This window comes from Pseudorca crassidens, chromosome 6 (assembly GCF_039906515.1).
Source record: "Pseudorca crassidens isolate mPseCra1 chromosome 6, mPseCra1.hap1, whole genome shotgun sequence".
Lineage (NCBI taxonomy): Eukaryota > Metazoa > Chordata > Mammalia > Artiodactyla > Delphinidae > Pseudorca > Pseudorca crassidens.
This window is the reverse complement of record NC_090301.1, coordinates 50,477,807-50,491,245: the sequence shown is the minus strand read 5'-3', so window position 1 is coordinate 50,491,245 and position 13,439 is coordinate 50,477,807. Positions and strand designations below refer to the sequence as shown.

Below are 13,439 nucleotides of genomic sequence, written 5' to 3'. Positions count from 1 at the left end.
TCTGTTCACACAGAAATCTCAGGATTAAGTTAAATCGATTGTGTGTCTGAAACAAATATTATATCTAATATTTTTTAATAGAATAACCCAGATGCACATAGTGACTTTTTGAAAATAAACAGAGCATATGAAGTACTCAAAGATGAAGATCTGCGGAAAAAGTATGACAAATATGGAGAAAAGGGACTTGCAGATAATCAAGGAGGCCAGTATGAAAGCTGGAATTATTATCGTTATGATTTTGGTAAGATGATATGATATTCCTTATGAAATTATTGTTTATTCGAGTAAATTTAGAAAATTTTGTTTCACCACTTAGCTAATGTATAAACTATTACATAGTTAACATGTGTCCCCTTGACCTTTTTTTTAATTTATTTTATTTTTGGCTGCGTTGGGTCTTTGTTGCTGCACGTGGGCTTTTCTCTGGTTGCGGTGAGTGGGGGCTAATCTTTGTTGTGGTGCGCAAACTTCTCATTGTGGTGGCTTCTCTTGTTGGGAGCACGGGCTCTAGGCGCGCGGGCTTCAGTAGTTGTGGCACACAGGCTCAGTAGTTGTGGCTCGCAGGCTGTACACCGCTGGCTCAGTAGTTGTGGCGCACGGGCTTAGTTGTTCTGCAGCATGTAGGATCTTCCCGGACCAGGGCTCGAACCCATGTCTCCTGCATGGGCAGGCAGATTTTTAACCACTGAGCCACCAGGGAAGCCCCCCATTGACCTTCTTTTTAATATAACATGAGAGTGGTATTCAAAAGGAAAGTCAAGTAGTATGTAGGTATCTGTATAAATATGAAGGTGTTTTGGTCATAATCTTGCTAAATACTTTTAAAATAAGGATTGTTATTTAATTCTTAAAAATATTTGTATTAGAAGTTAAATACTGAAGCCTTTCAGTATTTTTAGAGCATCATATTTTCCAAGGAAGACTGAAGTTTCCTTTAATAGTGGTCACTTCAGTAGAAATGCCATTCTTCTTAATTAGTAATGATTAATAATGATTGAAGGTATTGACAGGAATGAGAAATGAGACAAGAGCAGAGAGAGTAAACAAGTTAAAGAGATTGAGGGAGGGGGAAAGTAAATACAGGTGTCAAGCAAAGAGGGAGCATTCCGGTACCCAGTAGTCTCTCTTGATTGTTTTAAGGGTAACACATAATGTTTACAGTCTCTCTTAATTAGCCTCAAATGCAGTCAGAGAACTGAAGTATGCTTTTATCTTAGACTAAATAAAATATTTGCACTTTATATCTGGAGTATTTGTTTCTCAAGACTGACTTTTCAAAATAGTATTTTCAGGTATAATCACTATAGCTTAATAGTCTATAACAGGTGTCAGCAATCTATATTTCACAGACTAAGTCCAGCCTGCCACCTGCTTTTGTAAATAAAGTTTTATTTATACAGTTTTGTTCATTTATCTACATATTATTTTTCACACTTCAGGGGCAGAGTTGAATAGCTGTGACAGAAACCATATGTCCCACAAAATCTAAAATATTTACTAACCCCTGGTATATATCCATCACTAATATTTAGATAATTTATGTAGTAATGAGAAACTTTCTCACATTGGTGTTAATTATTATTATAAATAAAATTTATATTTACTTAAGTTTGCTTCTACCTCTTCAAGTATTCTAATTATATAAGACTTTTAGTAATACAAAATATTTTTAAACGATAACACATTAAAAAAAAACATGCAGTCTGAAAGTGAATGAGGTCTGTAATCTAGTTAACAGTAATGTACTAGTGCCAATTTCCTGGTTTGGATATTGTACTAAAATTACATAGTATGTCACCATTAGGGGAAGCTGGATGAAAGATAAGTAGGACTCTGAACTGTTTTTACAATTTCCTGCAAGTCTATAATTATTTCAAAATAAAAACTTTTTTTAAAAAACGTATAACAGAAATTTTCTGTGGAGATGACATTGTGTGAATATTGGGAATCCCCACCCCCTGCCACACACAGACACACACACCCCATGACAGTCCATATCAGGAAACTGATTTCTTTTGATACTCTTTAAATGTATCACCAATGGTATTATTACTCTTTGCTTTTCTCTTAGTGTGTTGCATATTCTTCCACTTGGAGATTTAGTATAGCAATATGATTTTTGATGATTGAAACAAAAATAAGTAACATCTTTCATGTGGTAATTTATTTTTATGATGAAGTTTTAACTATAATTTTATGTACTTCTCAAAATAGGTATTTATGACGATGATCCTGAAATCATAACGTTGGATAGAAGAGAATTCGGTAAGTTTGTGGGTATATGATTTTCCAAAGCTAGTTCAAGACCAGTCTCCTAACTAAAATGCTCAAGGACAAATGTATTTAGAATTTAGAAATTTTTAAAATTTTAGCAAGGTAATATGGTATATACTGTATTTTAAATAATGTTCTATAACCATAGTTGAGGTTTTCACGTAGTTTCTTTTATTGTCATCATCACCTTTTCTTTCCATTATGTCAGTGAACTTTTATGACATTCTGTGTATTAGCAACAATAATTATTCCTCTCATTTGGCAGTTGAAATGAAACCTTAGAAGAGCTAGCAACATCCTTAACATTCTGTACGTGTGTGTTTGTATATAATTGACACATTTGAAATAATGAACCAATATTTATTCTTCTTTCTATATTTTTTCACATTATTAAAAAGTGTTTATATTTAAGAGTAGTTATGTAAAAAAAAAAGCCTAATACAAAATTGTGTATGCAGTATAATACAAATCATACAAAAGGTATACACATATATGCATAGAGGATAAAAGCTGGATGAGAACAAAATAAAAATATTAGCACTGATAAAAAAGTTCTTAGAATGTGGGGCAGTATACTATTTTTTTAAAAATAGCAGTGAAATGCATAAGTGTGTATACTAAATAAAAGAAGTAAAAATAACACATAGCCCCCATATCAGTTCAGGATAGGTTTGTATGCCAGGTGAGCTTCCTGCAAACTTGCAGAAATACTTCTGGTTTTAGAACTTTTATATTTCAGGGTTTTGAATAAGTATGTGGTTATTTTTGGAAGCAGATTTAATTTGATCTGTGATTTGTGTGAAAATGGATATAAAAATATACTTCTGCACTTTGCATTGCATTGTAGAAAACCTAAAAGATTCTTACATTTTCAAATTTGTACACTTGTAATAAAATATTCTTTTCTACTTCAAACCAGTATATTTTACCTCAAATCATATTTCAATTTTATTTTGCTATGTTACAGTCTCATTTAATTTAGAAAACTAAAATAGCATACTAGATGCAAAATAGATTTATATAATTTCTCATGTTATCATCATAAACAATGTGTTGCAGTCACTTGTTTCTGTACAGTTCCTTCTAAGCAAGAATTGCATCGGATTCTTACTTTGTATATCATGTTGGCGAGTTCAGGCCTACAAGGTAGCTGTTCAGTACATTATTTTGTTAAAAGTCTTGTAGTGAACACTTGAACAAGCTCTAAGGAAAATGAGTGTGTCTTCTCTACAGAGGAAATGGAGGATAATTTGATTCATTTGTATTGTTGGTAGACAGAACCGACACCCATGTCACAAGCTTGCAGAATCATAACTTTTTGGACTGTAGTTATATGAACCTGTTGGTTTTTCTGTGGTTATTGTCTCTCATCTGCTAGTCAATCAGTAAGTATTTTGTGGTCCTGTGGGGCAGAAAACTTTGGAATTAGAGATCGAATTAGAGAAACTGAACAAAACCTGCAAGCTGACTAATCCATGAATCCACCCAGAATGAAAGACTTTCCTGATGGTTGTATTGCACATGGGTTCAAACTTTTTCAAATTTGTCCTTATAGAGAAAAGGTTAAGAACTGCTAATAATTCATATGGAACTCCAAATAGTAGTTAAGAATTAATTAACAGTCACAAAACCTTAGAGACAGTTTTTCAGAAATAATTAACTGACATTGATAGGTTCGGTGCAAAGTTGCCACTATTCAGTCTGAACTCTAATACTACCCTGTGTATTACTAGGCTAAGACAAGCTGATCCTTAAGTTTTAGCTGAAGAAGCCTAGGGAGGACGATAAATAAGGATAGATAGTTGTATCAACTTGTGCCTATGTAAATATCACATTAGCATACTTGCTTGTGGGTCTCTTTCCATTACCAGTAGTTTCTATTGGTTTGGGTCACTTAATCTGGTCTTTTGTGTAACTAATTATATAAACAATTATGGAGTTATTTTTAAGTTTTGTACATTCTCTTGCTCCAGAGAGAAGTTATATTTTCTTCTGACTAGGGTCACTAACAATCTCAGATCAGCTTTATCCAAACAGAGACTGAAATTATTCAAAAGCTGAGCTTTGTACTTGTACAGGACTGGTCTCCTTCCATTCATCTTTATTTACAGGACCCTTCTCTACGTGTGCCCTGAACTCCATCTTTGTCCCTCTAGTCTCGTGAATCTATTGAAAGCTCTGCTCAGTTTCTTGCCTATCAACTACCTCCTGGCAAACAGTGCCCCCCTGATTTCTACCTCCTCCCATTCCTGGGCCCTGTAATTCTTCTCTACATTGGTAACTCTCTGATGCTTTCAACAGAAGTCTTTTGTATTTTGTCCAGTTCTGAAGTTGTAGTGGAAGAGTTAATCCAAATTACATAGTTCACTTTTATCAGGAGTGGAACTCTGAAGTGTTCAACTATAGTACAGAAGAAAAAATGTGACTAATAAACTTCACTTTGAAGTTCTTATCCTTCCCATTAAACATGATGCATATTATCTTTTTATATGTCACAGAACAGTATTACGCAGTTATTAAAACAAGTTCTAAAAATAGTATCTGCAAAAGCAAAGAACATCTTGCATTTAACAGTAGTCATTTTGAGTGGTACCCACACAATACATTCTCCTTTTGAAGACAAGCTCAAGAAATTAAAGAGGAACTCAAAGCACTTCTGCCTTTTTTTACATTTTTCTAGGCTAACAGAAGCTATTAGCTATAATCACATAAATATTAACAGACATTAGCTATAGTTGTGTAGTTTAGAAGCTGAAAATCACATTTTGAAATATACTTGTTCTATTCTGAGTTACTGGGTTATGCAAAAACATCCCATTGAGCTTTGATAATACAGTATTAAAAATATTTTTAATAATAGTGGGAACTGGGCAAACAAGTTAGTAGTCTATGAAAACAAAGTACCAAGATGGGAGACATTTTTTTTTCCCACTTTAAATAAGGTTTTGTGTCAAATTAAATGCCATTATTTTTTTCCCTTCCAGTTTTATTGAGATATAACTGACATACAGTACTGTATAAGTTTAAGGTGTACAGCATGATTTGACATACATCCATCGTGAAATGGTGATCAAAATAAGTTTAGTAAATATTCGTTATCTTATACAGATACAAAATTAAAGAAATAGGAAAAAAATGGTTTCTTGTAATGGAACTCTCAGGATTTGCTAACAACTTTATATATGATATACAGCATTGTTGATTATATTTATGATGTAGTACATTCCATTCCTAGTACTTATTTGTCTCGTAACTAGAAGTTTGTACCTTTTGACCACCTTCATCCAACTCTCCTTCCCTCCGACCCCCGCCTCAGGTAACCATAAACCTGATCTCTTTTTCTGTGAGTTTTGTTTCTGAAGTGTAATGACATACAACACTGTGTTAGTTCCTGTTACACAACATAGTGACTTGGTGTTTCTGTACATTTCAAAGTGATCACTACAGTAAGTCTGATATGATATGTCACCATACAAAGATACCACATAGTCGTTGACTACTCCACACACTGTACGTAGCAGTCTCTGTGTGTGTGCTTATTAACTAATTTTAACAGCCCTGCATTTTTACTCCCTCCTCCACCACATTTACTGACTTTGACGTCATATTTTATATCTTTTTGTTTTTATATTCCTTATTTATTGAGTATATATTTTACTACTTGTCTTTTAACCTTTCTACTAGCTTTATACATGGCTGATTTACTACCTTTATTGTATATTTGACTTTAACAATGAGATTTTTTTTCTTCCATAATTTTCATTTTTCTAGTTGTGGCCTTTTCTTTTTCACTTAGGTAAGTCCCTGTAACATTTCTTGTGAAGCAGGTTTCATGGTGACGACCTTTTAGCTTTTGCTTCTCTGTAAAACTTTTGATCTGTCTTTCAAATCTTTTTTTTTTTTTTGCGGTACGTGGGCCTCTCACTGTTGTGGCCTCTCCCGTTGCGGAGCACAGGCTCTGGACGCGCAGGCTCAGTGGCCATGGCTCACAGACCCAGTCGCTCCACGGCATGTGGGATCTTCCCGGACCGGGGCACAAACCTGTGTCCCCTGCATCGGCAGGCAGACTCTCAACCACTGCGCCACCAGGGAAGCCCTGTCCTTCAAATCTTAATGAAAGCCTTGCTGTGTAGTCTTCTTGGTTATAGGTTTTTCCCTTTCATCACTTTAAATATATTGTTAAGATGTTCAAAGAATTTGGGAGAAGATTGAATGAACAGAGTGAGAAGTTAGAAGTTTTTGAACAAAGAGTTAGAAAATATAAAGAACAACCAAACAGATGAAGAATACAATAACTGAAATGAAAAAATACACTAGAAGGAATCAACAGTAGATTAGATGATGCAGAGGAATGGATCAGCAAGCTGGAAGACAGATTAGTGGAAATCACTGAAGCTGAACAGGAAAATGAAAAAAGAGTAGAAAGAAATGAGGACGGTTTAAGAGACCTCTGGGACAACATCATGTGTACTAACATTTGCATCATAGAGGTCCCAGAGGAAAGGGGCCGAGAACATATAAGATTTTACCTAAATTCATACCAGTTGATCTAAGTCAGCATGGCAATTGTTTTGACAACCTAGATAGAGTGGTCTGTTTGTCAGACTTTCTAACCTTTGCCAAAGAACAGCTGATAAAATCCTAATGTATACACTTTGCTTGTAATGTATGGTTTAACTGTTTTTCACATAGATATGTGTGTCTTGTAACTGAAATGTAGGTGAACATTATTGTGCATGTTACTAATTAATCTGAATCAGTTACACATATTTAGAATAGTGTGCATGTTTTGATGTCTTGGTATAATTTATTATAACTTAGAAAATATTTTCTTTAAAAATTACTGATAAGTGATTTTCATATGGAATTACATGGAGACTCTAACTTAAAGCAAATTTTCTTAACTTTTTTATCTTGACAGAGCACATCCTTACAACGATAAAATTTTTAAATGAATAAATTTTGTTTATATCAGGTCCTCTTATAGATTAGATTATAACGTATAATGTATTGTTGGGTAGATATTATGTAGTGTTCAGATCTATTAGCAAATATGTATTCATGTTTTGAATTGTTAAAAACTTTGATCCAATATTTCAAATAACACAGTTTTCCAAGGAAAATGTCTTATTAAGAGCAAAGATTAGATTTAATCCCCACAGTCCTTACTATGTCATGTAGGTCTCTTCATTCTTTCAGAATCTGGAGTAGCTGTCAGAATTGATTGACTGTGTGCTTAACCAGTGCTGCAGATAGTAGAAGAGCTTAAATGTCAGTCTCTCACACTGTTTCTCTTCATTTCTCTCAACCACACAGACTGTCATCAGGTTTGGCTCTTGCTTTCTTTTGTTGCTTCCTTTCTTTTTACAGCTTCTTGGTGACATTGATCATGCAGTTGAAGGTTGCTTCTTATTCAAGTAGGGCTTGGAAGAGTCAAAAAAAAAAAAAGGTATTGTTAGTTTGACAGTTGAAATAGTACGTTTTCTTCTTACAGAAAAAATTATACAGAAAATGATAAAGGCAGTGTGAGAAATATATGACTTTTTTTCATTCTGATCTCAAGGAAAATTTTTAACTAAAATAGGTACAAACCTGTAGTAAATTGGTTGTTTTGGTTGTTCTAAGTTGTTTTGGTTTTATGTACTTTCAGATGCTGCTGTTAATTCTGGAGAACTGTGGTTTGTGAACTTTTACTCCCCAGGGTGTTCACACTGCCATGATTTAGCTCCCACAGTACGTATTTTTTACATCCTGATTTAAAGTTTTACTATTCACAACTGATCTGTTATTTGAGTGTTTTTTTAAATTTGAGTGTTTTTTCTATTAGTAGTAACTATAACAGAAATGACTATAATATTTTTTCACGTGTATATGGTTTTATTTCCTGAGCATAATCTCCTTTAAGAAAGTACAGCCTGGGGACTTCCCTGGTGGTGCGGTGGTTAAGAGTCCGCCTGCCAATGCAGGGGACACAGGTTCAAGCCCTGGCCCGGGAAGATCCCACATGCCACGGAACAACTAAACCCACGGAACAACTAAACCCGTATGCCACAACTACTGAGCCTGTGCTCTAGAGCACAGGAACCACAACTACTGAAGCTCGCGCGCCTAGAGCCCGTGCTCCGCAACAAGAGAAGCCACTGCGATGAGAAGCCTGCGCACCACAACAAAGTGTAGCCCCCTCTCTCCGCAGCTAGAGAAAGCCTGCGCGCAGCAACAAAGACCCAGTGCAGCCAAAAAGAAATAATTAATTAATTTAAAAAAAGAGGAAAGTACAGCTTGAAGAATGTTCAGGGAAAGATAAATGATCTTATCAGAAGAAACTTTTTTTTTCCCTCATAGTGGAGAGACTTTGCTAAAGAAGTAGATGGATTGCTTCGAATTGGAGCTGTTAACTGTGGCGATGATAGAATGCTTTGCCGAATGAAAGGAGTGAACAGTTATCCCAGCCTCTTCATTTTTAGGTCTGGAATGGTAAGAGATAAAATTGGCATTTTTTTTTTTAATTGGTAGAACATTATAACAAGGGGAATACTAGAGAAAACACTGTGAATTTGTAGAATCTTTTGATTTTTAAGTCTTATTTTAGATGCCATCTAACTATAGTCATAATAAACATTTTTTATTATACTGTGAATACTTTTAGATGGCATTAGTTTGTCTTTGTTCTATTTCAAAATTAAATGTTTGCCAATTTCAGTTTCCATCTTAAAGAACATAATGTTAACCAGTATGCATGTTGTACTTTATAATTTACAAAGCATTTTACAGGTGTTTTCTCTCATTGAATGTAAAGTTCTGACTTCCCTTCCTCTCCCCAGTGTTGTGATAAAAGTGAAACTAAAAACATTATAAATAGTATTATTCGAATGTCTGACATGGAATGTGTGCAATCAGGATTCTTAGCATGTCAGTTAGAAATACACTGTACCATTGAGACAGAGCTTACTTATTCAGAATAATGGAGAATCAAGGTATTTGGTATGAGTTTTAAAAAGAAAAAGTAAAAGACATTTCTCTTTTTATAAATAAAAATATAGGCTGCAGTGAAATACCATGGTGACAGATCAAAGGAAAGTTTAGTGAATTTCGCCATGCAGCATGTTAGAAGCACAGTGACAGAATTATGGACAGGTAATTTTGTTTTCATAATTTGCTTGATTTTCAAGGATACTTTGAATTGGTATTTTAAGTTTTTTAGTGGCAATGTTCTGGTCATGCTACTGAAATTTTTAAATATCTTTTCCATGCTTCTTAGAAGGGAATTGTATCATTTGTTCTGAGCCCTACTAAATAGTAGGCATTTAATAAATTAACTATATTTAGACATAAACTAAAACAGTTTTGATGTAGGACATGGGTATGAAGTGGGGCTAGGTAAAAAGGCAACTTTGAAAGTGCAACTAAATATTTAGTAAACCAAGTGTTTTATTGCTTTCATAAGTATACTACATCAGGCAGTAAATTCATGCCTGTATTCAGTTTAATTTTGAAATTTAAAAACTCTTCTAATCTTAGGTTTTGAATTCATCAAGTGACTTTAGGTGGGTTATTTAATTATCTGTACTACCCATGAAATTATAGTATTTACTTCTAAAGGGATGCTCTTATCATTCATTGAATACAGTTATGTCTCTGAAACTATGTTAAATACTAGGGCTGTAGTAATAAACTATGTAATCCCTGCCTTCCAGGTCCCCATTAGTAAACCATTAAAATGCAGTGTAGTAACCATTATGAGAGGTAAGCTTAGGGAAGCATGAAGGATATGAAAGAACTCAGGTGGGGAAAGGAGGAAGGGTTAGGAAATTCTTCTTGAACGAGGTCAGATATAACCTGTCTTGAAAGTGAAGAGGAAGCCTTAAAAGGTCACTGTATTTGGGAAACTGGCAGTATTTCATGAATCTAACAAAAAGATGGGTAATGGGTAGAGTGGCTTGGGGAAGAATATGGCTGGCTGAATGGGTAGACAAAGCTCAGATCACAAGGGGCCTTACTTGCCAATTTGTTTCTTAATGAAATAATGAATTTAGATTTTATGTAATTAAAAAAATAAATAGTTGAAGGAATTTGATATGCTCAAGAGGATTTTTAGGAATCCTGAAAACTACTCAGAGTGGATTGGAAATGGGTGACATTAGAAGGGAAAACCCATTTAGAAAACAGTTTCCATTATGGAGGAGTAAATGATCAGAAATGTTCTTTATTTTCTCTTAAGGAAATTTTGTTAACTCCATACAAACTGCGTTTGCTGCTGGTATTGGCTGGCTGATCACTTTTTGTTCCAAAGGAAGAGGTAATATTTGTTATTTTGTTATGAAGAGACCATGACATTTGATTTTTAGGTGACAATCTTTTTTTTTCCCGGGTTTATTGAGATATAATTGACATAGAACATTCTGTAACTTTAAGGTGTACAGTTTGTTGATTTGCAACACTTACATGTTGCAAAATGATGACCACCACCATGACATTAGCTAACACCTCCATCCTGTCCCCTATTTACTATTTCTTTCTTGGGGCGAGAACATTTGAGATCTACTCTCAGCAGCTTTCAAGTATTTTATACAGTATTGTTAGCTATAATCACTATATGCTGTGCAGTAGATCCCCAGAAGTTATTAATCTTGTAACTGGAAGTATGTACCCTTAGATTAAGTGAAAGTCTTAAGTATGCTTCTATAATTGATTATTTTCAAAATACAATTTGTACCCAGTTATTTTTTTATTTAATGAATATTTCTTTTTGATTATTTTACACATAGGTTATAAAATTAATTTCCTTTTTCTTTTTTTGAAATTGAAGTATATATTTACAATATTGTGTTAGTTTCAGGTGTACAGCATAGTGATTCAGTTTGGTTTTTTTGTGGAATATATTCCAATAATGGAATATATTCCATTATAGGTTATTACAAGATATTGTGTATAATTCCCTGTACTATACAGTAAATCCTTGTTGCTTATCTATTTCATGTAAAGTAGCTTGTTTCTGTTAATCCCACACTGTTAATTTGTCCTTTCCTCCCTCTTTGGTAACCATAAATTTGTTTCCTGTGTCCATAAGTGTGTTTCTGTTTTGTATTAAATAGATTGAGTTGTATTATTTTTTAGATTCCACATATAAATAAATAATATCATATATTTGTCTTTCTCAGTCTGACTTACTTCACAAAGTATATTCTCTGGGTCCATCCATGTTGCTGCAAATGGCAATATTTCATTCTTTTTATGGCTGAGTAATATTCCATTGTATCCATACCACATCTTAAGCCAGTTGTCTGTTGATGGGCACTTGGGTTGTTTCCATGTCTTGGCTATTGTAAATAGTGCTGCTATGAACATTGGGGTGCGTGTATCTTTTCAAATTACAGTTTTTGTCTTTTCCAGATATATACCCAGGAGTGGAATTTCTGGATCCTATGATAGCTCTATTTTTAGTTTTTCTTGAGGAACCACCATACTGTTTTCCAGAGTGGCTGTACCAGTTTACATTCCCACCGACAGTGTAGCAGGGTTCCCTTTCCTCCACACCCTTTCCAGCATTTATTTGTAGACTTTTTGATGATAGCCATACTTACTGGTGTGAGATGATACCTCATCATGGTTTTGATTTGCATTTCTTTAATAATTAGCCATGTTGAGCATCTTTCATGTGCCTGTTGGCCATCTGTATGTATTCTTTGGAGAAATCTCTATTTAGGTCTTCTGCCCTTTTTTTTTTATTCCTTTTTGGCCACGCAACACGGTATGTGGTATCTTACTTCCCCCAACCAGGGACTGAACCTTCTTCCCCTGCATTGGAAGCACAGAGTCTTAACCACTGGACCACCAGGGAAGTTCCTGCCCATTTTTTGATTGGGTTATTTTTTTAAATTTGGTCATATGAGCTATTTACATATTTTGGATATTAACCCCATTTCAGTCACATCATTTGCAAATATTTTCTCCCATTCCTTAAGTTGTCTTTTCATTTTGTTGAAGGTTTCTTTGCTGTGCAAAAGCTTGTAAGTTTGATTAGGTCCTATTTGTTTATTTTTGGTTTTTATTGCTTTTGCCTTGGGAGATTGATCTAAGAAAATATTTCTACAATTTATGTCTGAGAATGTTTTACCTATGTTCTCTCTTAGGAATTTTATAGTGTTGTGTCTTATATTTAGGTCTTTAAATCTTTTTTTTTTAATTGATGTATAGTTGATTTACAGTGTTGTGTTAATTACTGCTGTATAGCAAAGGGATTCAGTTATACATACATTTACATTCTTTTTTTTAATATTCTTTTCCATTATGGTTTATCATAGGATATTGAACATAGTTCTCTGTGCTATACAGTAGGACCTGGTTGTTTATCCATTCTGTATGTAAAAGCTTACATCTGCTAACCCCAACCTCCTATTCCATTCCCCCCCAACCCCCTCCCCCTTGGCAACCACCAGTCTGTTCTCTATATCTGTGATTCTTTTTCTGTTTCATAGGTTCATTTGTGTTGTATTTTAGATCCACGTATAAGTGATATCACACGGTATTTGTCTTTCTCTTTGACTTTCTCTAGTTGCGTCCATGTTGCTGCAAATGGCATTATTTCATTCTTTTTTATGGCTGAGTAGTATTCCATTGTATATATGTACCACATCTTCTTTATCCATTCATCTGTCGATGGACATTTAGGTTGTTTCCATGTCTTGGCTATTGTGACGAGTGCTGCTGTGAACATAGGGGTGCATGTATCTTTTTGGAATGGAGTTTTTTTTTGGTTTTTTTTTTAGCGGTATGCGGGCCTCTCAGTGCTGTGGCCTCTCCCGTTGCGGAGCACAGGCTCAGCCGCTCCGCGGCATGTGGGATCTTCCCAGACCGGGGCACGAACCCGCGTCCCCTGCATCGGCAGGCGGACTCTCAACCACTGCGCCACCAGGGAAGCCCTGGAATGGAGTTTTGTCTGGATATAAGCCCAGGAGTGGGATTGCTGGATCATATGGTAATTCTGTTTTTAGTTTTTTGAGGAACCTCTATTCTGTTCTCTATACTGGCTACACCAACTTACATTCCCACCAACAGTGTTGGAGTGTTCTCTTTTCTCCATACCCTCTCCAGCATTTGCTATTTGTAGACTTTTTAATGATGGCCATTTTGACTGGAGGTGGTACCTCAGTGTAGTTGTGATT

General features: G+C 34.8%; 1 protein-coding gene across 1 annotated transcript in view; it reads left to right on the top strand.

Moving 5' to 3' along the window:
• Window positions 1-13,439, top strand: part of DNAJC10 (DnaJ heat shock protein family (Hsp40) member C10) — a 59,456-nt gene that overhangs the window by 3,840 nt on the left and 42,177 nt on the right. The window contains exons 4-9 of the mRNA XM_067741278.1: window positions 82-244; window positions 2,218-2,268; window positions 7,928-8,010; window positions 8,620-8,751; window positions 9,318-9,411; window positions 10,496-10,573. Coding sequence (XP_067597379.1) covers window positions 82-244; window positions 2,218-2,268; window positions 7,928-8,010; window positions 8,620-8,751; window positions 9,318-9,411; window positions 10,496-10,573 — 601 coding nt within the window. The remainder of the gene's footprint in view (window positions 1-81; window positions 245-2,217; window positions 2,269-7,927; window positions 8,011-8,619; window positions 8,752-9,317; window positions 9,412-10,495; window positions 10,574-13,439) is intronic.